The sequence below is a fragment of the Notamacropus eugenii genome, chromosome 5 (assembly GCF_028372415.1).
Source record: "Notamacropus eugenii isolate mMacEug1 chromosome 5, mMacEug1.pri_v2, whole genome shotgun sequence".
NCBI classification, from domain to species: domain Eukaryota; kingdom Metazoa; phylum Chordata; class Mammalia; order Diprotodontia; family Macropodidae; genus Notamacropus; species Notamacropus eugenii.
The window spans coordinates 304012073-304038696 of record NC_092876.1 but is presented as its reverse complement, the minus strand read 5'-3'; the positions used below and the strand labels follow the sequence as shown (position 1 = coordinate 304038696).

The 26624-nt window shown below is 34.6% G+C and overlaps 1 protein-coding gene and 1 pseudogene across 1 annotated transcript in view; both read right to left on the bottom strand.

Annotated features, from left to right (window-relative positions):
* DPP10 (dipeptidyl peptidase like 10) overlaps window positions 1-26624 on the bottom strand; it is a 997128-nt gene that overhangs the window by 706021 nt on the left and 264483 nt on the right. The window contains exon 3 of the mRNA XM_072613293.1: window positions 1555-1650. Within this exon, the coding sequence (XP_072469394.1) occupies window positions 1555-1650 (96 nt within the window). The remainder of the gene's footprint in view (window positions 1-1554; window positions 1651-26624) is intronic.
* Window positions 9790-10357, bottom strand: LOC140509203 (rRNA-processing protein FCF1 homolog pseudogene; annotated as a pseudogene).

The following is a 26624-nucleotide window of genomic DNA, read 5'->3' as shown; positions in this document are numbered from 1 at the left end:
CTATTACCTGTGTTTTAATGCAAATTACATCTCATTATTTTTCTCTAGAGGTGCTACTAATATTGCCTCCAGGATCCTGACTCTTTAATCCCTTTCTTCCTGCATTTCATTTTAGAGAAAATATTACTAACAATGAAGGTAAAATAGGAAAAAGAATAAATGTATTTACAGAGTGCATATACAACAAAAAACCTTAACAAAACTTTTTCTAAGATATCATCAAACCAGTCTATTCTTTTTTCCCTAAAAATTCAAGGACCTTCCTCTTGTCCAATTATCATCTTCGATTGATTTTATCATTGACCAGTTGTCACAGGAACTTAAAAGAAAGCCTAGAGAATACCAATTCTTGTCCAAGTAGGTTTTTATTTTTTTTATTTTTTTTTTTAATTTTATGTACTGGTATTCTCACAGGCTCTCATAGAATCAAGGTTAAAGAGAAAATTTTCTCAGTTTAATTCAATGAATTCTTATGAAAGGGACAATCACCCTTTGCTTATCATGAATATTTTTTAAAAGCATAAAAATTGAATGCTACTTTTAGAATTGCATTGATATAGGAATGTTACTGATTAATACAGAAGTGTAGAATTGTTTCCTTTTTCTCCTAGCACATTCACAGTTATTTATAAACAATTTGTAATACAGAGGATAATGCAAGAGATGATCATATTTTGTGTATACAGGTAAATAAGATCACTCAGTCTACAAACATATTTTCCCTTTTTAATCATCTATTACACCCTGAATTGCCCTACATGTTTTCTTTTATGACTGTATGGATAGGGGTTGGCGGGGGGGAGGGGAGGGTCTATGTATATACTATGTGTGTTTGTGTTTTTCTTTTGTCAGGACTCATTTAAATGTAATGACCATTTATCTCTGAAAATCCTTTTTTCATTAAGGGAAACCGTGGGATGATATCTTTTCCAAATAAAAGGTATATAACGTTTAATCATTTTGCCCATAATTCCTAAAAATAGTAGTTACTTGTAAAGAATCTTAATGGTTTGAGCCATTTACTTTAAAAATTATATGAACATAATTATAACATTACAATGCAAGAGTGCATATACCTATAACACACATACGTGTGCACATATGTGTGTATTCATGTATGTATATTACAACATATCCCAATTAATACGTTATAACATACACATGTATTATAACATATGCATATAAAATGTCCAACCTATTCTTATATACATATTAAATATCCAACCTAATTCACACCTAACTTCCTCAGAACTTCTGCAAATAAAACTGGTTGATATTTAATAAGTTCTTAGTCTTCGGTTTCATATCAACACATTTTTTCCCTAGAAGTAGAAGTATTAAAATAATCTTCAAGGTAAAAATTTCAGAATAATGACTCATTCAGACTCTCTAGTCTCCTATCTTTCTTCCACAGTGGACACAAGGCTTATGGTACAATTTTATGTTTGAAGTGTAAATCATATAATCAGAACAGTAGTCACTTATATCTACCAAACAAATTAATCTATCAGTGCAATACAAAATATCACAGTCACATAAAAATCATAAACATACCATTGATCCATCTGGCTTCAGGATTATGAACCACAAACTCTTTTCTGAAGAGATCATCTAAAGACAATCTGGTTTCTGATGAATTTGTAAGTTCATCTAAAATAAAGAGTAAGAAATTTTGGTTACACATGAGGCATTTATTAATATTCAGATTCAAAAATATTTTTAAGTGACAAAGTTTTAGGTGAAAGTGATGACGTTAAATAGTTGAATAGCATTGTCTTCATTTCAATTCAAACTTTAGAATTTCATAATAAACTGTATTTAATAGTAAAATTCATTGTTTTTAAATTTTTATGACAATGAACTTAAAATCTTCATTGTACTTTGTAGTTCAGTCAATTCTATTGAAACTGATCATGAGTTGATGAATTTTAATTAGAAATCAAAATGCCATTTTAAACTAATTAAAATTAATATGTTGTAATTGTAGTAGGTTTGATTACAGTGAACTATTATGTGTGAAAATTGCTGTGGTATTTGAGTGAAGTTCACAGATCTATCAGTAAGTAAAAAATGGAAATAATAGACATAGATTCTAAAAAGAAAATAAAATATAAAAAAATGAAGCACGATCAAGTTTAAGATGTGTTTATTTGATATACATTGGACTTTAAAATTACTTCATTTTTCTTACGTGTCACAATACTTTCTTCCACATATAACCAGATCCAGTGAAAATAAATTTAGAGAATCTCACAATAAATATCTAACTATTTTATAACAAAAACAGAAGAATGGGTTTACCATCAACTAGATTTCAACATGAAATGCTGATCCTGCCACTAACTGCCTACATGAAATTATGTGACTAAGGCATCAGTTTTACATCTACCAAATGAGGGGGTTGGAGCAGATGGTTTTTAGGTCTCTATCACCTCTAAATTTATGACCCAATGATGTTTGATAATTACATTCAAGTTGCATACATACTATTTAGGAATATATTTTAAGTTTTCATTAGTTACATAACTCACAGTGGATATAGCTGGCTTTGGATCATGAAAACCTGTCTGTGATATACAGTAGCTGTTTGAACATGGGTAAAGGACTTAATGTCTTAGTACTGTAGGTACAAGGAGGTGCCAATTTATGTCACTGATGATGTTCATCAGCAGGAACTCCCTACACCAAGGAACTTATATATCAAGTCCATTACCCAGAATTATATAAATTCATATTCAAATTATATAATTCATATTTCCATTATAAGAATCTAGGCAACAAGGCTAAAATAAATACATAAACATATTTTCCTTACTATTTAAAGGAGCAGAAAGAGGAATCTATTTAATTCCTGGCTATAGTGTCATAGGATTATTGGTTCACATTTGAAAGGTACTTCAAGATCTCTGAGGCCTCCTCTGAGCTGTAAAATTCCAGAGCCATTGATGCATTTTATTATGATTGCCAAGGCCCATTTTCTCCTTCATTAGAGTCCCAGATTATGTTCTACTGACTTTTTTTATATGTCACTGAAATGATTCCTTAAAAATGTTATTTCTAGTGCCTCTTGAACTATATACCTTATATTAAAGTAAAATTATTAGAAACATATATACAATATCAGTAGGTTAAATTTTCAATAAGTAGAGTACACTGGTGTTATGCCTTTAAGAACCAGCAGATTATGATCATCTTTTCTTTTCTTTTTTCCAAATTTGAACCTGTAATATCATTGGTATGAGGTATTCTTCATGAGAGAAAGAATCAGGATGGAGAGAAGCCAGGAATTTGTTTGAGCTCCCCACAATTTGCCTTGGAAACAATTTTAAATCAAGCCTACAAACAGATATAAAAGTTATAAAAATCACAAAAATATGAAGTGAAAAAGTTTTCTAGCTTAAGACAACTTAGAGGGACTTCAGGAAAGGTCAGGCTCACTATGATAAAAGGAAAGCACAACTCAGCACAGACAATTTAGCGGCAAGCCAGAGGGAGGCTCTTAGGCACAGCACAAATCAGAAACCTAGGTCCCTTAATTTTTGTTTAACAGGCTAGTGGCACAGAAGGCCAGCTGTGATGCCTCTAGACCCAGCACAGAAGGCAAATTGCTGGCCCCAGGAAGGCAGAAAATCAGTCATGACTAGGCTGTGCCACCCCAGCACAGTTGGCAAGCCACAAGCACCAGAGGTCCTAGCATGGAAAATATTGGACCAGGCCCCTGGGATCCAGCATAAGAATCTTGGTTCAGTGCTCCAGGAACAGAACTCAACTTCAAAAAATGAGAGGAAAAAAACAAAAATGTGAACAAAAATCAAAAAGATCCTGACCATAGAAAACAATTATGATGATGGGGAAAATCAACACAAACCTGAAAAGGATGGCAATGTCAAAATGTCTCAAAGGAAAATATAAATTGTTCTCAAAATCAAACTTACCTTCAAAGAACTCAAAAAAATTTAAAAACTCAAGTAAGAGAGGTAGAAGAAAAACCAGAAAAAGAAATGAGAGTTATGGAAGAGAATTATGAAAAAAAAAAAAAGCTGGAAAAGGAAGCACAAAAATTGACTGAAGAAAACAACTCCTTTAAAAGCAGAATTGACCAAATGGAAAAGGAGGTACAAGTCGTCCATTGGAAATTAGAATTGGGGAAGTGGAATCTAATGACACTATGAGAAATCAAAAATCAGCCAGACGAAGTAAAAAGAATGAAAAATAGAAGAAAATATAAAATACCTCATTAGGGAAACAAATAACCTGGAAAACAGATCCAGAGGAGTTATTTTAAGAATTATTGGACTATCCAAAAATCATGATCAAACAAAGAGCTTGGATGGCATTTTTCAAGATATTATAAAGGAAAACTGCCCTGATATCCTAAAAACAGAGGTTAAATAGTCATTGAAAGAATCCACCAATCATCTCCTGAAAGAGATTCCAAAATAAACACTCCAAGGAATATTGTAGCCAAATTCTAGAATTGTTAAGTCAAGGAGAAAATTCTGCAAGCACACAGAAACAATTCAATTTTCAAGGAGACAGGTTAGTATTACACAAGTCTCAGTAGCTGCTAAATTAAAGATCTAGAAGGCTTGAAATATGATATTCTGGTACAGCTTGTATTACAACCAAGAATTAACTACCCAACAAATGTAAGCATAATCTTTTCATGGAAAAGATGGGCTTTTAATGAAATAGGGCAATTTCAAACTTACCTAATGAAAAGACCAGAGCTGCACAGAAAATTCAGTCTTCAAAAACAAGACTTGAGAGAAGTATATAAAGGTAAAAAAGGAAGGAAAAATGCTACTTAATAGGATTAAACTGTTTACATCCCAACAAAGGAAGACAATACTTGTAACTCTTGAAAACTATATGTCTATTGAGACAAATAGAAGGAGTATACATAGACAGAGGTTGAGGGTATAAGTTGTCTTTAATTTGATGATATAAAAAATATTAAGCGGCACAAAAAAGGATTGTACTAGGAGAAAAGGACGGGGGCAGAATAAGGTAAATTACATGGCATGAAGAGGTGCAAAAGACCTATTAGATTAGAATGACAGAAGGAAAGGGGTGAGTGTTGTTTGAACCTTACTCCCATCAGATTTGGCTCAAAGAGGGAATAAAGTACTCATTCACTTGGGTATAGAAATATATTTACCCTATAGGGAAGAAGGAGAGGAAAGGAGAAAATAAAAGAGAAGCAGAGAAGTAGACTGATAGAAGTGAGGACAGGAGTAGAAATATTAAATGCATCCTTCTCAGATTATGATGCAATAAAATTTCTGTGTAATAGAAGGTCATGGAAAGATATACCAAAAATTAATTGAAAACTAGATAATCTAATCCTAAAGAATGAGTGGCTTAAAGAACAAATCACAGAAATAATGAATAATTTCATCAAAAAAAATGACAATAATGAGACAACATACCAAAACTTACTATATTCAACCAAAGTGGTTCTTAGGGAAAATTTTATATCTCTAAATGCTTACATGGATAAAATAAGGAGATCAATGAATTAGGTAAACAACTAAAAAACTAGAAAAAGAACAAACTGAAAACTTCAATTAAATATCAAGTTAGGAATTCAGAAAATCAAAGAAGAGATTAATTAAACTGAAAGAAAACTATTGAAATAATAAATAAAACTAAGAGCTCCTTTCATGAAAAAATAAGCAATTGGTTAATTTGACTTTAAAAAGAAGAAAACCAAATTACCAGTACCAAAAATGAAAAAGGTGAATGCATCATCAAAAAAAAGGAAATTAAAGCAATGATCAGGAGTTACTTTGCCCAACTGTATGCCAATAAATCTGACAATTTATGTGATATCAGTGAATATTTACAAAAATATCAATTACCCAGATTAACAGAAGAGGAAATAAAATAGCTAAATAACCCCATTTTATGTGTGTGTATACATATATATGTATATGCATGTATATATATGTACACACACACACAATCAGATGGTGCAGTAAATAGAGCACCAGCGCAGAAGTGAGAAGGACCTGACTCCAAATCTCACCTCAGACACTTGACACTCGCTAACTGTGTGACCTTGGGCAAGTCACTTAAAAATTCATCTGGAACTGGAGATTTTTACTTAGGGAGTTCACTCTTGATTTATTCAATGTGTGTGTGTGTGTATACATATATATGCATGTATGTATATATATATGTATACATACATACATAAACACATATACATATGTATATATGTGTGCCTTTGTCCTTTGTTGCCAAAGAAGACCATCAGAGAACTAATGATGTGACTTGCACTTGACTTTGTTTTGAGTGAGGGAGGGCTGTGCAGTTCACCAGCCTCACTTCTCCTCCAGAGCCATCTGAATCCAGTGACCAGTTATTCATCAGGATGACTGGAGATGACCCAGGATGAGGCAATTGGGGTTAAGTGACTTGCCCAAGGTCACACAGCTAGTGAGTGTCAACTGTCTGAGGTGAGATTTGGAGTCAGGTCCTCCTGACTCCTGTACTGGATGGATTTATAAGTGAATTCTACCAAACATTCAAAGAACAATTGTTTCTATTACTATATCAACTATCTGGAAAAATAGATAAGGAAGGAGTCCTACCAAATTCCTTTTATGACATAAATATGGTGCTGATACCTAAACCAGGAAAAGTCAAAACAGAGAAAGAAAATTATAGATCAATTTTTTTAATGAATGATGATGGAAAATTTTAAATAAAATATTTTTTAAAAAATTATATAGAAATTTTTCATGAGGCGAATACACTATCATCCAGTGAGATTTATACCAGGAATGCAGGGCTGGTTCAATATTAGGAAAACTAACAAAATAATTGAGCATCAAAAATAAAACTAAGTTAAATCAAATGTTTATCAGAATAAATGCAGACAAAGCTTTTGAGAAAACAGCAATCATTTCTATAAAAAACAGAGAATATATCCATAAATAGAATTTTCCCTAAAATGATAAGTAGTATCTATCTTAAAACTATCAATAAGCATTATATGCAATGGGGATAAGCTAGAAGAATTCCCACTAACATCAGGGGTGAAATAAAGACATGGATTATCATCAGTATTATTCAGTAGTGTAATAGAAATGTGATCTATAGCAATAAGAGAAGAAAAAGTAATTGAAGGAATTAAAATAGATAATGAGGAAATAAAAGAATCACTCTTTGAAGATGATATGATAGTATTCACTTATAAATCTGTTGATTAGAGAAATGCAAATTAAGACAAGTCTTATTTACCATCTCATATCAATCAGATTGGCTAATATGATAGAAAAGGAAAATAATCAATGTTGGAGAAGGTGTGGGAAAATTCAAACAATAATACACTGTTGGTAGAGTTGTATACTGATGCAACCAATCTGGAGAGTAATTTGGTACTATGTCTGAAGAGAAAACAAGCTGTGTATACCCTTTGATCCAGCAATAACACTAATAGAGGATTGTATCCCAAAGAGATCATAAAAGGGGGAAAGGGATACACATGCACAAAAATATTTATAACAGTTCTTTTTTCTGGTGACAAAGAACTGGAAATTGAGGGGATTCCCATCAGCCTCCTTCCCTGTGTTACAGATCTTTCTTACATTTTGTGTTATCTTTGGAGAGAAGAGTAATAAGCCAGGGAATTCAAAGTCAGAATAGATTGATGAGAAAAAAATGCTTACTGCTCTGTTGAGAGCAGGAGTAAAATTTGGAAGAATACATGGCATTACAACTAATGAATTATGCAAAATGTACCAAGAAAAGGGGCTTGATATTAGGGAGAGCAAGGAAATAAGAACTGCCCCTACAAATCCACCTAAAACACTGTATCCAAGTTCATCACACTTGCAAGGAGAATACAAAATTGGCCAGGCGCTAGCTCATTTTAAAGAAAGTATATCTCTAGTCATAATGATGACCCCAAAACTGCAAATTAGAAAACAGTTAGCAACAGCAAATGAGACTATGCTAGTGGACTCAAGCAGCATGGCTGACCTTTTATCTACCCTGCTTCTGATTATTGTCTCCTTGTTTCTTTTTGTCGTTTTGTCTGTTCACCTTGTTTGTCAGATTTGTTTTCTGCAGGCTGAATACCCTACACTTGCAGATGTCTGGTCACTTAAGTGAGATGTCACCCCTTGTCTGATGTGTTGTGGTCTGATGTAATATAAGGATACCCAGACTTGGTGTCTACCAAGCTGTAGGTGCTGAGTGAGGAACTGACCTTTTGAATGGGACCTCCTGGAGCAGGGACAGCTCTATGTCCAATTTCAGCAGAAAGTGGCTACGGAAGAGAATACCTTACCCCAAGATTTTGGGCCCCATTCATTCAAGGGAGGAATACTAGGGTGGTTGTGCTCAAACCCCATTTTACGATATTGTTTTATGTGTCTATATTGTAATATCCATCTTATATTTTTGTTAAGTTCTGTTTATATCAGTCACCTCATTGACTTATATAATGGATATGAAAGATCTTGAGTCAAAATGTATTGTTAATGTATTTTTAATGGAATCAATTTATTTTTAATGAAATGAGAAGTCCATTCCTCTCCATTAATAGGCTATGTGGCCTGCTTGAGTCACATTGAAGCCTGAGTCATATGATTCTGTGGTGGGAAGAATTATTGACTGGGTGGAACAGGAGAGGGTGGAGCAAGAAGAGTGGAACAGAAAAAGGCAGAGCTGGAGCAGAGCTGAGAGGAAGTTAGTCAGACTAGTCAGAGATGGGGAGGACAGAGAAAGTAGGCAGTTAGTTGTGAGTGAGAAAAGGGTATTTTTCTTAGGGGAGCCTGTTTGTGGGAAAGGCTGGTAATATATATAGACTTCCTGGTTACTATGATGGATTTGGCTTTCCAGTATTGGGGTTTGGCTTTCTGATGCGTGAAAAAAATGCTTTGGTTCTGTTTTCCATGTGGAAAATCTCACATTTTGTGATTCAGAATTGTGCTGGCATATTCACAGCTACTGTAGGTACTGTGAATATCACATTGTACTACACCCAGGTGGCAAAGTTGGTATCCTTCTGATTTGTTAGTTCAGAGCTTTAGAATGAATATAGATGGCATCATTAAGTTTATGGCACTTTAGCAAAGTTTTCAACATAAACAGATGAAATGAAATAGCATTATCACCAACTGTAATAATACAAGCATATTTTTTGATGTGGAATTAATTTGAATAATTATTTAATCATACTCTCTTGCTTTGTCTGGGCAAAGGGCTTATTCATTTAGTGGGTGGGTTTGATTTAATATTCTTGGTGTTCAGTCATTTTTCAGTCATGTCTGACTGTTCCTGATCCCATTTGGGGTTTTTTTGGCAAAGATACTGACGTGGTTTGCATTTCTTTCTTTAGTTCATTTTACAGATGAAGAACTGAGGCAAAAAGGGTTAAGTGAATTTGCAAGTGCTATACAGTTAAGAAAGTATATGAAACCAGTTTTGTTTGCAGGAACATGAGTCATCTTGACTTCTGACCCAGCATTTTATCCACTGAGCCATCTAGTTGTACAAAATTCATTTATTTTGAACTCAGAAAACATTTTTTTTTTACCCATTACATAGTCCCTCCACCAATGGATTTTTGGAACTACCATGAAATAGTTAATTTTTTAATTATTTTTTCCAACAAAACTGATTTATATATAAATTAAATGAGTTTTTCATTAAGATATAAAAATTATTTCAGAACAGGATAAAAAAGCAAATCTCTGTAACCTCAATATGACAAGTAATGGGCTAGAATGTTATTTTGTAGACTGGCATCATAGGAAGTTCAGTCTCTTAATGTTACAATCGAGGGGCTGCATAATCATCTGACATTCTCTCGATGTTATATCTATGGTTAGAAATGTACACGATGGGAACTCCCAGGATCTTCTGGATTCTTCGCTTAAGGTCTCGATCAACTGTAGCCACAATGTAACACTTGTGCTGAGTGATCCTCTGGACTAAGCAATCATCTGCATATGTTCCTTTGTGCGAGCATGGTAGTCATTCAAATTGTGGGTACTTGGCAATCCTCAGGGCTACTCGGTATTTTTGTCCCAGTTTTTCAGTTTCAGCCACTACACAATCAATGTAGTGGAACGCACTTGGCATATAGACAATTCATCATTGACTGCATTAAGTCAAACTTGACTTTGATGGAGGAGATGATAAAGTTGGTACCAACCAAGATGTAGTAAGGGGGTCCCAACAGTGTGTTATATTGGAAGAACAAGCAGGATGGGTACTGGGGAACTTCTCTTTCTTTCAGAGCACTGGGATCTTTCTTCTCTTTCTTTTTTGGCTTTAATTGATCTTTTTCTTTTAATCTCTCATCTCGTAAACTAAGCATTTGCTTCATGGTCGTGTATTTCCTCACTTTTGTTTTGTTTCCCTATGTAACCAGATACCTTCACAGTCCAACGTCTCAGTTAATATTTTTAACACAAAAATACTCCTTGCATTAAAATATGTTAAGAATAATGCTACAGACCAATTCATTCCAACATACATTTAATTCATAGAAGGTATCATGAAGATATTTAATATGAAGAATGGCCTGATATAAGACTAAACCCTTTTGTATTTAATATATGGCATGTGTATGCATACACAGGCATAGTGTATACCAAGTGCATAAAACAATAAATACAATGATACAGTTGAGGTGCAATGAAAACTAGGAAGAAGAAAAGATCACATTCACTGGGAAATAAGTTCAGGTAATTAAAGAAATTACCTGAAGTAACAATTGAGTTGAGAATTGAGAAAATGAAAGTATTTAGGCAAAGACAGAAAAGAATCTAATTCAGTCATGTGAGTTGGTGTGAGTAAAATCATTACAATAGAAAATGGCAGTACGGAGGTAAAACTAGTTTATCTGTTACATACAGGATTTTACTGGAACACAGTATGTATCTTAGAAAGAAGCATGAGATTGGGCTAGTCAGATAGATTGGAGTCAAAAGGGAGAGGATCTTGATTATCAGGGTCAGGAATTTACACTTTATTGCCTAGACTTATGAGAGTGATGGATCTTCTAAGATAAAGGACTAATAAAGTCATAGTAGTGCATTAGGATGGATACTTGGGCATTTTTAAAAAATAGAATCTTTTTAGTTCACTTTGTAAATTAACTTTTCTTTTTTTTTTTTATTTAACTTTTAACATTTATTTTCACACAATTTTGGGTTACAAATTTTCTCCCCTTTTATCCCCTCCCCCCCAGACCCAAGCTTTCTAATTGCCCCTGTGACCTATCTGCTCTCTCCTCTATCCTCCCTCCCTGCCCTTGTCTCCATCTTCTCTTTTGTCCTGTAGGGCCAGATAGCTTTCTTAACCCCTTAACCTGTATTTCTTGTTACCCAGTGGTACGAACATTACATTTGGTACTAACACTTTGAGTTCCAACTTCTTTAGCTCCCTCCCTCTCCACCCCTTCCCCTTGGAAGACAGGCAGTTCAAGATAGGCCATATCTGTTTAGTTTTGCAAATGATTTCCATACTAGTTGTGTTGTATAGGACTAACTATATATATTTCCCTCCATCCTATTCTGTCCCCCATTACTTCTATTTTCTTATGGTCCTTTCGCTCCCCATGAGTGTCAACCTCATATTACATTCTCCTCCCCTACCCTCCCCTCTATCCTCCCCCCCACCCTGCTTGTGCCCCTGTCCCCCACTCTCCTGTATTATGAGATAGGTTTTCCTATCAAAATGAGTGTGCATTATATTCTTTCCTTTAGTGGAATGTGATGAGAGTAGACCTCATGATTTTCTCTTGCCTCCCCTCTTTATCCAACCACTAATAAGTCTTTTGCTTGCCTCTTTTATGAGAGGCCCATATTGCCCCATATTGCTTCTCCCTTTCTCCTCCCAATATTTCTCTCTCACTGCTTGATTTCATTTTTATTTTTAAGATATGATCCCATCCTCTTCAATTCACTCTGTGCACTCTGTCTCTATGTGTGTGTGCGTGTGTGCATGTGTGTGTGTGTGTGTACTCCCACCCAGTACCCAGATACTGAAATGTTTCAAGAGTTACAAATGTTGTCTTTCCACGTAGGAATGTAAACAGTTCAACTTTAGTAAGTCCCTTATGACTTCTCTTTGCTGTTCACCTTTTCATGGTTCTCTTCATTCTTGTGTTTGAAAGTCAAATTTTCTTTCCAGCTCTGGTCTTTTCATCAGGAAAATTTGAAAGTCCTCTATTTCATTGAAAGACCATTTTTTCTCCTGAAGTATTATACTCAGTTTTGCTGGGTAGGTGATTCTTGGCTTCAGTCCTAGTTCCTTTGACTTCTGGAATATCCTATTCCATTCCCTTCTATCCCTCAATGTAGAGGGTGCCAGATCTTGTGCTATCCTGATTGTATTTCCACAATACTTGAATTGTTTCTTTCTAGCTGCTTGCAATATTTTCTCTTTCACCTGGGAATTCTGGAATTTGGCCACAATGCTCCTAGGAGTTTCTCTTTTTGGATCTCTTTCATGCGGTGTTCTGCGGATTCCTTGAATATTTATTTTGCCTTCTGGTTCTAGAATCTCAAGGCAGTTTTCCTTGATAATTTCATGGAAGATGATGTCTAGGCTCTTCTTTTGATCATGGTTTTCAGGTAGTCCCAGAATTTTTACATTGTCTCTCCTGATTCTATTTTCCAGGTCAGTTGTTTTTCCAATAAGATATTTCACATTATCTTCCATTTTTCGAATCTGCGCGGCATGTTCTGAGATATCTGTTTTTCTCATAAAGTCCTTAGCGTCCATCTGTACCATTCCAGTTTTGAAAGATCTATTTTCTTCAGTGAGCTTTTGAATCTCCTTTTCCATTTGGTTAATTCTGCTTTTGAAAGCATTCTTCTCCTCATTGGCCCCTTGCACCTCCCTTGCCAACTGAGTTAGGCTAGTTCTCAAGGTGCCAATTTCTTCAAGATTTTTTTGGTTCTCCTTTAGCAGGGAGCTGATCTGCTTTTCATGCTTCTCCCTCATCCCTCTCATTTCCCTTCCCAGTCTTTCCTCCACCTCTCTAACTTGATTTTCAAAATTCCTCTTGAGCTCTTCCATGGCCCAAGCCCATTGGGTGGGCTGGGACACAGAATCCTCGATTTCTGTGTCTTTGCCTGATGGCAAGCATTGTTCCTCCCCATCAGAAAGGAAGGGGGGAAGTGTCTTTTCTCCGAGAAAGTACCCTTCAATAGTTTTATTTCTTTTGCCTTTTCTGGGCATTCTCCCCAATCTGTGACCTGACCTCTGAATGTTCTCCTCACACCGACCTTGCCTCCTGGTCCTCCCAGCCAGCATTTGGGGACTGAGATTCAAATGCTGCTTCCCGCCTTAGGGTTTTTGGCGGGGGCACGGCTGCTAATCAGTGTGAGAGTTAAGTTCAGGTGGTCAGGGGCAGGGCCGCCTCTCTGGCTCAGTTCCCTCAGGGGGTTTATGCACAGACCTTCCACAATGGATCCAGGCTCCCGCTGGCTTGGGGAGCCCCGGTCTGCAGCCGCCTCTCAGCTTCTACCTCCCGGGGGGGGGCCCGAATCATGGGGGCACCCCACTCCCCTCTCGACCTGCCAAAAAGACTCTCTCACCTACCCCCGTCAGTCACCTGTTGGTGGGGGGGCTTGTGCCGCCGCTGGAGATCCTGTCTCTGGAGCCTTCTCAGATCTGTGCCTCTCGGAGCCACGGCCGCCGCAGGTCCGGGCTGGGCTCCGCGTCTGCAACGCGACGGACCTTTTGCGAGAGGTTTGCAGGTCCCTCTGTGGGTGGGGGGACCCGCGTGGCTGCTGGAGATCCCATCCCCGTAGCCCTCTCAGATCTTTTCCTCACGGTGTCATGGCCGCGGCAGGGCTGCCCTCTGCTCCCCGTCCCGGCGCCCAGTCCACGGCGCGAAGGACCCCCCGCGAGAGGTTTGCAGGTCTCTCTGGAACAGAAGTCTCCCTCGCTCCAATATTCCGTGGTCTCTGGGTGCAGAATTCGCCCTGGGTTGGTCCCCTCTAGCCGTTCTGTGGTTTGTGGGTTCGGAGCTATGTGTATGTGCGTCTTTCTACTTCACCATCTTGGCTCCGCCCCTCGTAAATTAACTTTTCTTACTCAGCACCAATAGTATGTTGTTTATATGATCACTATCTTGATTCCTCTTGACTATGTAAACATTTTGTTATTAGGAAGAACATCAATAGTTGGGGCAGGATATTAGATTCAATGAGTAGTGATACAAACTTTTTTTAAAAGAACAATAAAACGTTAACATGCAAAGACAACAAAAGGAGTTGTAGAGCATGACATAAATAAAGCAATTCTGTCACCAACTCCTTAAATTTAATATATGCTTTCAAAAACATGTAACAAATACATGCTTTCTTATACAATCTTTGTTTTTCTTCTTTATATATTGAAATGTTTGGATTTGAGAATTGTTTAATTTGTAACATAATATACTTCTTAATTAAAAATAACAACTTCTTGAGTTTTAGCTACATATTAATAGCTACATATTTAAACATTAATATTAGTTTTTCCTTGGTTAAAAGATTAACCAGAAAGAAATAGACTAAAAATGGATAATCTTGACTTAATGCAATTTATGAAATTGTATGAGGTATTTCATCTATTTGCACATCACAACCTCCTTTCCACTAGACTGTCCCTAATGTGCTTTCTGAGATTTAAGGGCCTAGAATAAAGAAGTTTTCCTTTACACATATGAGAGTCAATCTTCTTAATTAACCTCAGAGGGTGGCCTATCATTCCCTGCTTCCTTTTATCAACATTACTTCCACAGGGTCTCACCATGATCCCTTTCAATGTTCACATGTTGTAACCAACTCTCCATTTGGGCACCATTAAATATGCTTCATCCTTTGAAGTTTTTTCTTTTTCTTTTTTTCATGAAAGAGACTCTCTAGTCTCCCAATAAGCTTTTTTTTCTTGCTCTGGCATTTTCAATAATTTGATTACATTTTAAATTCAGGTTCTTTTTGGGACAAAGAATTGCAATCATATTTGTAGGAGACTTTATCCACAAGATGCAATGCATCTTTTGATTTATATCTAATTTTTCTGTTCATGCAGCATGGAGCCTTATTAGCCCTATTTTTCTGTTGCAATACATCAAATTCTTAACTGAAAATAATTGCATATCATTACCATAGCCTCACTTTCCTAGGCATCTCCCTCAACTATAATAAGCTTCGTAATATTTTGTACCTCTCTTCTTGTTTTCACCAGAAAATTGTTTCTACATGCTAGAGTGAAATTTCACACTCATCATCTGTTAAGTATGTCTCATGCTGTGTAATTACTGACATGGTTTTGAAGCATTCTTCTTTGTCATTTCCACTCCTTTGTTACTGAACTCTCTCCATATTAAAAAAAAAAAATTACCTCTGACTCTCATTTCTCATTAGCACATTTCAATCTATGACTGAATGGGACACAAAGAGTCTACAAAAATAATCAGTGATCTTTTCTTTAATGTTGTTTTCTTAAGATTGCTGCTTTGGGGCTACGATTTAAAAAAAAAATCTAATCCTCGGTATTAAAATCTAGAAATGACCCCATATCCACATGTGAAAGTGATATTCTTAGTTCATGAATAATGATATTAAGGTTCTGTGGTCAAGTGGAAAGATAATGTGGTCTGATGGGACATTTTAGATAGAGTCTCAAGCCTTCCATTTATTGACTAAAAGATTGTGGAAAAGTCACTTTCTCTCTCTTTACCTTAGTTTTCTTCTTTACAAAATGGACACATTACCAGGCATTCTATGTATACAAAAAATGTTGTTGAGAATGTTATTATTTCTTGCAAATACTCTCATTTTGTAGTTATGGCACTCCAAACTTTCTATTACAACAGAAACATGAACTTTCTATTCATAGAAATCAATCTTGCTTGAAAATACTCAACTAAAATAACCTGATCATATAAATTTAGAAAAAAAAAGTTCTTTTCCTATAGAACAGTACATAACAACAATCTCTGGCATTAAGCACTGTTTTACTTTTTGGTGAAATTGTTTTACTTTTCATTTAGCTTGTTCTTGACATCAAAACTCAAACAAATTGTGTTTAATGTCACCCATACTTCATATAATTCATTTTAAGTGTAGAAGAGAAAACATAATTAGATAGAAAAGCTTTCATAATTTACTGGGGAAAAATCAAATTTTGCATTCTAGGAATCCTTTAATTTCACTAAATTCAAATCTCCTACTTCAAAAAATGATATTTATTATTTTAATAATTATTATTGGGGTAACATATCTAAAAATTGCTTTTCTTTTTCTATTTTAATTTTACTTGCATTACTCATTGAAGAAATAATACTAGCTTGTGTCCCAAATAATCTGATATCTCTCTTTTATATCTAGCTGAATTTTAAGTACAAATCATCCAAGTCATTCAGAAATTCCAGACTGTGAACATAATTGCTACTCATTTAAAGATCCCTTAACCATACAACATATTTTGCCCTTTTATTCAATAACATAAATAGTTGTGCTCTTATTATGCTGCGCTTATTTTTTTTTTAGAATGAGAAAATTTAGAACTAGAAGGCACTTTGCTGCTAGTATAATTTAAGCCACTTATTTTAAAGATAAAAAATAGCGAAATGATTTCCCCAATGTTAAAGAAGAAATATATGGAAGATCAAAGTTTCAACTATAAGTCATCTGTTTCAAATCTAATACTTCTATTAGGAGCATGGATTCCAAATTAGAAAGTCACTTAGAGATCACCAGGGAAATCAAACACTCTCATTTTCCAGGTCATGAAACTGAAATCTACAAGGGTCATGTGACTTGTCCCATGTCACATGGATAGCAAGTGACAGTACTAGGATTCAATCATGGATTTTTCATCAAAACCCTTTTCTGTTTGTTTGTTTTTTACTGTTATTCCATCTTGTTGTCACTTCTTTGGATTTATAAGGGTATTTAAACTTCATATCAGAAACTGAATATGGTCACAACCAAAAATATGGGAGGCGGTTTCAGAAATCTAGTGCTGAACCTTTATTAGTTCCAAATATAAATCATGAAGAAAGTGAACAAATACACATAATCTATACCTTTGTGTAATTTGACAAACTAGATTGTGGTCTAATGAATCTGTGATCTTATACATGTGGATATCCTCTCTAATCACCTAGATCACAAGCCATCTATACTTTTCCATTGCAAACTACTCCTGCCAATCCTTTTTCACATATGCCAAAGAAAATGATAACACTCCAGTATGTTGGAGGCTGTCTCATGTTCTCTTGGCATTCTATGAATACTAGTGGAAAACTTCATTAGACTGCTAACAATCTACTTAATAAAAAATGTACTGGATTATATATTACATGTTTTAATTCTCCCTTAAAACTAATATGGTTCAAAATCTTACCCTGAACTTAATGGCAGAAGATAATTATCAGGCTCTTATAAAGCAGAAAACAAAACCAAAAATAAACAAATGAAATAAAACCCACTGATAATTGCTGGTCCTCCAAGTATTCACAGAGAGGGGAAAATGCTATCTTTGCTCATCCTTGCTAATATAAATAAAATTGAAATTATAATTAAATTAAGAACCTGCAAGATAATATGAAATTTCAACATTATTTGAAAGACTCCATTTTTGGGATCTTTTGAAGTAAGTTATTAGAAAAGAATACTAAAACAATCAGAATTTTCTAGTAAAATTCATATTAGTAGCTGAAGCTTATTAAGAGAAAAGAAGAATGTGTTAATGTGGGAACTTAGCACAAACCTACTTAATAAAAAAATGAGTGTGCACATTTTAAGTTCAATGAGATCACATGTATTTCTCAAATAAAATAACTCAATCAACTGAAAAGAATATTGTTTATAAATATGTAATTTTCAAGAACATGTAAATTACTTTAGTTCAAAGACTCCATGTCCTGATTGTAATCACTAATATTAAGGCATGAAAACAGAATACTACACAACCAGGACTTTCATAGCACAATTCATATCAATAACTAAGAAATTCTTTAGACAAAAATAGTTTTATTTGTGTAGGATAGCATCTCAATCCACACAAAAACATATGCTTACTTTTGATGTTTACAAAAAAAGGTACATATTTGAATTTGGGAATTTAGAGCTAAAAGGGACCTTTAGAAAGTGTTAATAAGTTAGAAAGTTTTTCAACACTAGCAGCCAATAAATTCTCACTAATGTTTAATCTAAATTCTTTTAGGAATTTTTTTTTATGCTAAATCTCTCTTCCCTTTTTCTTCATGTATAAAATAAACAGCTACTTACAAAACTATAGTTGGCCTATTTTAGGATCTTGAGAAACACTATTAGATTTCCCCTCAGACTTGACATTGCTGAAATATCAACTATCAATCCAGTTTTTGAAATTTCCAAGGTCATTTTCCCTTTTAATCCAGTGCTTTAAGGGCCTAACCACCCTAGTTAATTTGGCCTCATTATGAAATTAAATGACCATGCCCTCTGTTTTACTGTACCTCATGTAGTGTATTTCCACAGCACCTCTCCATATGGAGCACTAAGCTAAGTGTTGTACGTAGCTAGTTAAACAAACATTCTCAGAGATGAAATCTTCCATTCTGAAATTTGTAGTTCCAGAATAAATTATCAGTAGAGTAAATCAGTGATTCACCAACAGTTTCCTATGCACTTATTATGCAGAATACTATATACAGCAGGTGCCATGTGGTGTTACAAGGGGCACAAAGAAATATTGTATCCTAACAAGGTTTAGAATATAATGGGAAAGACAGACCTATCACAAATATGTATGCGTTGAAAACAAATAAGCATGGTCATATATAAAAACTGCCATAAACAGACATTTACATAAGGAGTAGGAGGTGAAAAGCATGATAGATGGGGCTAAGATGACAGGAATGAGTAGAGGCAGGAAATGGAGTTGTAAACCATATGAAAGTGGATTTGTAAGTGACCTTGTTCTTCTGAAATTAGATATCAGTGATGTTCAAAATCACAGAGGATAGGTTAAAAAGTTGCGCATGTTTAAAGTAGCAAGTGACATCTAAGAGGCAACATAAGAGAAGTTAAATTTAAGATCATCTAGTTGAATGCATCTGTCATCAAATCATCAAATTTTAAAGGTAGGTGTGAGATCAAAGAATTACTTATAGCCCATAACACTGATAAAGGAGCATCCTGCTTCTAGTTGCTATCACTATTATAGGCAAGTCAAAAATAAAAGAATTATATTCCCATTTGATGAAGCACTAATAGCTAGAATGTCATTTTTTGTGTGTCAGACTCATGATGGCATTGGTATAGAGAATTGCCAATAAGGAAGATCCAGTTTCCAATACAGATGGTCAGCTGTTCTGCAATTTATTTTAAAATATTAAAGATTTGCCTGGGAATCTAAGAAGTAAAGTAAACTTACCAAGGGTCAAATAGATTGTAGGATTCAGAGGGAGAATTTGAAACCACATCTACCTTACCTCAAGGACAGCTCTCCATACAACATATATATTCCCTCTCTCTTTAATTTTTTTCTTTAATATATTGAGGAAAAATCTACTTCTCTCTAATTTTATAATTCTGCACTCTGAATTCAAATGCAATAAATCTAATCATTCCTCAATGCAACAGTTCATGCAGGTATCAAGTCTTCTTCCTACCATAAGACTTCCCTTTTCTAGATTAAATAGGTCCATTTTTTTTCAATAATCATATTATATGCATTTAGGACAGCAGTACATTTGTCCTCTGCTAAACATACTTTAGTTAGTTTATTCCCTGTTACAGTGTGGCAGTCACAATCCGGATTTGATCTTACATCCTTCATTGGTTACACCAATTTTGTTAACACAGACAGAGATCCCATCAGCCTGTATGATTATCACATTTTACATACACACACACATACGTATGTATGTGTATATATATTATATATATATATGCATATGCAGAATTGAGGTTACAAATTATTTTATTTAAACAACAGGTCTTTTTCAGCAGATTTCCTCTATAGCTAAATGTCTCCCATTCTGAATTTGTAGAGGTTAAACTAAGAACACTAACATCAAAACTAACAAAAATAACTAAATCACAAGACTCTACTTTCATATTCATAAAAAATATTAGATTTAGCCTTTAGAGATTTTTTTTTGAATCATAATTATGTCAACAAACATATTAGATATCCCTTCAACATTTTTGAGTTCAAAATTAAGAGCCAGTTTCTGAAACAACACGAAGGAAACTGCCAATAACAAAGTTTTGGGGGATCATCTCAAATAGTCCCCTTTGCGGGGGGGTCACTAGAGCTACCACTTTATTTTTTCTATCAATTCCAAATCAATTTACTTGTCCTAACATCTATACTACATCTCTCCATTTTGTCCAGAAGGAAATGGTGAGATATTGTCAAACACTTTAACGAAATTGGCATAATCTATATCTACTTAAAATGTTTCCTTCATCTACCAATTTAACAACCCTGGTAATAAAGGACATGAAATTAGTCTTGTATAACCAATTCTCAGTGAACCTCCACTGGTTGATAATCATTGTTTCCTTTTTTTAAAAAACTGAAAAGTATCTGTCTACCAAATTATTATTTTCAATTATTTTTTGGCTAAACTGACTCCTGAATGTTCTCTGTACACTGAGCTTCAACATCTATAACAAGCCTGCACAACAATGCAGCCCACCAAAGGATTTCAGGCAGCCTACAAAAAATACAGAGGATGCAAAGAAAGATATAATTAATGAGTGTGTGGCATTGAACAGGGACAAAGTAAGTGCAGCCACATGCCAACACAGCTAATGACAGCTATGCAATGACTGATAACGACATGAGGGCTTCTTTTCCTCCCTCACTGCTCAGACATGAATGTATAGTGTATCTCAAAGGTCAGATACTCAGTTCAGTATTTCTTTGCATATGAGTAGTTATTGTGCAAACTTTCTGGTTGTAACATTAGAAGTTTCTTTGTGGAGACTTTGAAAAATGGATAACAAAAAGAAATGGAAGATGAAGTCAGAACTTAGAGCATTTAATCTGGAGTGGACAAATAGATACTTGTTTACTTACTTGGGAGGCAAAATATTGTGTTTGTTTGCCAAGAAGTGATAGCCACTCTGAAGGAATACAATTTTCATCACCATTTTGAATCAAAACATCCTGACTTACACAAATTGGATGCCAATGAAAACCAATTAAAGAAACCAAATCGTTGGAAAATCTCAGTGGGGAAACAATAGTATTTCAAGAAAGTACACTCAGAAAATGAGGCAGCTACTAAGGTTAGTTTTCAGATTTCTAAAGAGTTTTATTTCAAACATAATTCTGGAGTATGATAGACTGATTGCTGATAAGAAGTGCACCAGGAGGATGAATTTAAATCTTCCCTCAGACACTTGACACTTAACAGTTGTGTGACCTTAGACAAGTCACTTAACACTAAGCCCCTCACTTACACCCCTCCAAAAAAAAAGAAGTGTAATACACCCCATTAACTAAATGTGAATTGTAAGCTTTGCGTATTAATTTTTTGAGATTAATGTGATTTCATTATAAATAAACATCTTAAGTAGTAAGCATAATTAACTGATAATAATTTAAATTTCTCTTTCAAAATATAGTTTATTTGCGAAATAGTTAATCATTAATTATACCTTTACTTGGAAAGTGAGCCATTAAAAATCTGTCTGTGGTCAGAAGTTTAACCTATTTTCATTTTGTTCCATATATACTGCCAAGTTGTACAGGCCTGTTCTATAAGTTGAAGCTTCATTAAGATGAAAACTGTACTAGAGAACAACAGAAATAGAGGATATAATTGTTAACATCCCAGATAAGGTAGTATTTTATTCCATATAGTTTTGAATATGTGTACATGTATGTATGTGTATATGTGTGTATATGTATATACACACATGTGTGTGTTATCTTTTAATGCATCACATATATTCTGGATTATCTAAGAGTTCTAATGACACTTCAGCATTCCCTTTCTGCCTCTTTCGCAATAATTTATTTCTGCACTATTCCATGTCTGAAATTCTCATTCTGAAAAGACAATCTAAAACTAGAGCTGAATACTTGCCATAAATTTTTTGGAAGGACAAGGATAGACCATTAACAGGCATTCTTCTTACTACTGTCTATCAAGCAAAAACAAAGATGGTCTATTTCAAGAATATGTACAGTTTACATGGTGTGATATTCTCTGTGTATATATTTCAAAGACAATGTATCGGAATAATACATACATTCACAAACACACATATATATGTGTATATATATACATGCATACGTAGTGTATTATATATACAAATATGCACATAGATTATATATATATGTGTACATATATTATATATGTGTGTGCATACATATGTATGTGTGTATGTATGTATGTATGTATATATATACACACACATATATATGCATATATACACTACACTCAGTTTCCTTCATATTATTGCAGGGAATCTCTATCCAAATTTGAGCTCAGAAAAAGACTGAAAGGATGCCTGTTGTATTTGATAACAGAATTAAGATGTATGTTTGGGGGGGGGGGTGAGAGAGAAGAAGAGACAGAGACAAAGAAAGAGACAGAGACAGAGAGAGATTGTTATTGTTGTCATTGCTGTTAAATTATGTTTGACTCTTCAGGATTGCATAAGGTGTTTTACTTGCAAAGTTACTGGAGTGGTTTGCCATTTCATTCTCTGGTGGATTATGGCAAAAAGAGGCTAAGTGGCTCACTCAGGTTCCCACAGCTAGTGAGTGTCAGACCAAATTAAAATTCAGGTCTTCCTGACTCCGGGGCCCCAGTACTCTATCCATTGAGCCATCTGGTCTCCTCTTCAATCAATAACCAGTCTTTCTTTCTCTCTCTGCCTCTGCCTCTCTCTCCACACATAAAAATGTATGTATGTATGTATGTATGTATGTATGTATGTGTATGTATGTGTGTATATGTATATGTGTGTATAGATACACACATACAATCACACATACACACATACATATACTATTTATCCATACAGAGACAGACAAAACAGTTCAGATTTCAGCTCTGGCCATTCTCCTTGCTTCAACTACTGACATGTTTGACTTCCCTTATATTCCAAATAAAATACTATCTTCTACAGAAATTCAACTCCAGTCCCTCTTAATTCCAGTACCTTCCCTCTTGTAAGTATTTCTTACTTAACAGCTCTCTCTCTACACACACACACACACACACACACACACACACACACACACGTGTGTGTGTGCATATGTGTGTATGTGTATGTGTGTGCATGTGTATGTTGTCTCTACCACTAGACTGTAAGCTTCTTTGTTTCTCCCCCCCCCACTGATTAGCACAATGCATGGCATATAGCAGGCAATATACACACATACACACAAATACACAAATATGTATTGCGTATTTATATTTTTACACAGCCATATATATGTGTTTCTATTTATATATGTATATGTATGTATGTGTGTGCTATTGGACAAAGTGAATAGTTGTAATTTTCAGTCAACTGAAATCCTACCTATCCTTCATGGTTTATTCCAAAATTTATATTTCTTTCTTCTAAGCTCCCTTATTCAACACAGACATAATCTCTTTCTACTTAGATAAAATATAGTTACTTAATCTTTTATATATAAATGTGAAGGATCAGTGATTTCATCAGTGGTAGGGAACTTCTAATGGAAATTACATATATATGTATATATATATACATACATACATATATATACGTATGTATGTATGCATGTATGTATGTATATATGTGTGTGTGTGTGTGTATATATATATATATATATATAGTAGACAAGCCTAAATTGGTCCCTTTGCCACTTCCACCCTTTGCTCCTAGTTCTGTCCTCTGAAGTCAAACAGAATCAATGCAATCCTATCACTAGATGACAACCTTTCATAGTCCTGAAGACTCCTATCAGTTACCTTCTAAATCTCATCATAATAAACAGGCACATTTTCTTCATATAATTCTTATCTTAAATGGTCTTAAGGCCCTGAAACAAGTGTTTTCCTTCTTGTTGACACTTTCCAATTTATCAGTGTCAGTCTTAGAATGTAGCACCCAGAACAGACTAAAATATTCTAGATGTTAATAGTCACATAATTCAATTCATTATGAAGTGTTAAACTATTTAACTGCCTGTCAGTCTGATTATACCTGGGCACTGCCCACATTTGAATGTGTTCATTTGTGATAGGCTTGGGAAAAATAAAAGAAAAAAGTCATATTTTATGCTGTGTATTATTCTAGCATACTTATTGTTCTAATTCCACAAAGACAACAGAACATTTATGTCTTGGTTAATCTTAATTCCTTTATTCAACTAATGTACATTTCCAATTCTATGAAATATAATTTCCTCTCTTAAAAGCAAAATAGAAAGATTCCCTTTTTGCTTTGATATTTTACAACTCTGGTCATATACTGAGATTACACCTTTTAAATTCTCAGTTGGCATTAGATTGCCTGCAACATAATGTAACATGACATATTAACTAACTGTAAGCAGGCACAAGCATTTCTGTGGGACAGTGTAATGACTAAAAGGAATTCCTTTTGAATTGTCTTACAATAACAACAAAGCAAATGTCACTAGTGCAATAATGTCCTTACAATTTATCAAATGCATTTTAAAAGATAATCTTTTTTTTATGAGCAGATGAATCGCAATATTGAGACTATTTTCTAAGGCAGTGATTTTTAACCTTTTTTGTGTCATGGGCAATTTTTTGCAGTATAGTGAAGCCTATTGATCCCTTCTCAGAATAATGTTTTAAAGGCACAAAATAAGATACCTAAGACTAAAAAGAAAATCAATTACATTGTTACACATTATTATTTTAAAATGTTATATACTGCAGGTTAACAACTCTCGTTTCAAAGGGTCAAAACTATTTATTTCCAATCTTGAGGGTCCAGTTTTATTCATGTTATATATTCTTGGATAGTCTTTGTCACTGAATACTGCAGTAATAACAAAGGAAACCTTCTCACTATAACCTTTACCTAAATCTTGAACAGTAATAATTTATTCTTTATTTTAGAAAGAAATAAAAAAGTTGCACCATTGTGAAAACTCCCTATAAAATAAATTATGACGCAGCCCTCCATAAACATGGAAGGAACAGACTTGGGCTTTTCCTTCCCACCAGCTAGCAAGAGCTTCACTAGGACTGGGGGACCTAGTGTATCTTACTGGGAAAAGTATGACAATCTATTTTCCTCTGACCTCTCATGATCCCAAGCTGAAGAGATGAAAACTTCCTTTCCCAGCCAACAAACTCACCTCATTTATTATAATCATACATCGGAACATTAACTAGCAATTTTTGTACCCAAGGCAGCAGCACAAAATTTTCATTTGAGAAGAAGGCCTAGACCCACCCAAAATTCACTTGAGGGGAGGGGCAGCAACCCCGGGATAATAGAATAGTATTGCCCCAGAAACAGGGTTGGAAGGAAAGGAGCTTATATGACTTGTGATTATTAGAAAATGAAGAACACTCCATAAGCTACTTTCCCAGTCTCACTTGCCTGACTGACAAACTTCTAAGGCATCATGGTTTGGTGGAGGGAGGGTCAGCCTTGGAATCAGCAAGACTGAGAATCAAATCCCGCCTTTTAAATATAGTGGTATTATGATTCTAGGGAAATAAATCATTTAATCTTGTGTGTCCCAAATCACTTGCCAGCACACGATGCTCACTTCTTCCATTCAAGATGCATCTTTTATCTTGTCCTTCAACAGTCTGGGCTTGGAGGAAACTTAAACATGCTCATTATTCCTTACGTCTGCTTCTAGACTCTTCCTCTACAGTTGTCATTAATCAATCATCCATTCCTTAAGTTTACTCCATTTTTTTTTAAATGAACATTTTAGATCCTGGTTGCTATTTTTTATCTTCCATCATTTTCTTTTCATTTCTTTTCCTTAATACTTTTCTTAACACCTTTTGTCATTAAATTTCAAATAATCTCTGTGAGAAATAAAAATACTTCTGTCCTCTATATTGAACCTAAATCTATGTAACAATGAAAACGTGAGTAAATATAAGCATTAAATGCAACAATAGCTGCAATGTTAAAAATATCATCAGTTGGAGTCCCTTACCTTTTTTCCCTTTTAAAATTGAGTTGTATTTCTAATCATATGATTGAGGGGTCAAAAGATATTAACATAATAATCCCTTTTCTAGAAAAAATTACAAATGGACAATGATCAAGAAGATATTAGTATATTTGTCCTCCTGTAACACTTTTAGAAATGAATATTTTCATTTCCAATTTGTAGTATATAAGAGAAAGTACCATAATTCATCTACTTTGTTTTTCTCATAGTGTTTTGGAACATATATTGTACTTATTTTATTGCTCCATTCTTTTTTCTAATGTTCATTTTTTTATTTTTATTTTTCAATCTTCATTTCCACGAAAATTTTGAGTTCCAAATTTTCTCCCCATCTCTACCCTCTTCTCACCCCATAATGCCTTGTATTCTGATTGTCCCTTCCCTCAATATGCCCTTCCTTGTATCACATCCCTCCACTCCCTTATCTCTATCTTCTCTCTTTCCTTATAGGACAAGATAAATGTTTATAACCCATTACCTATATTTCT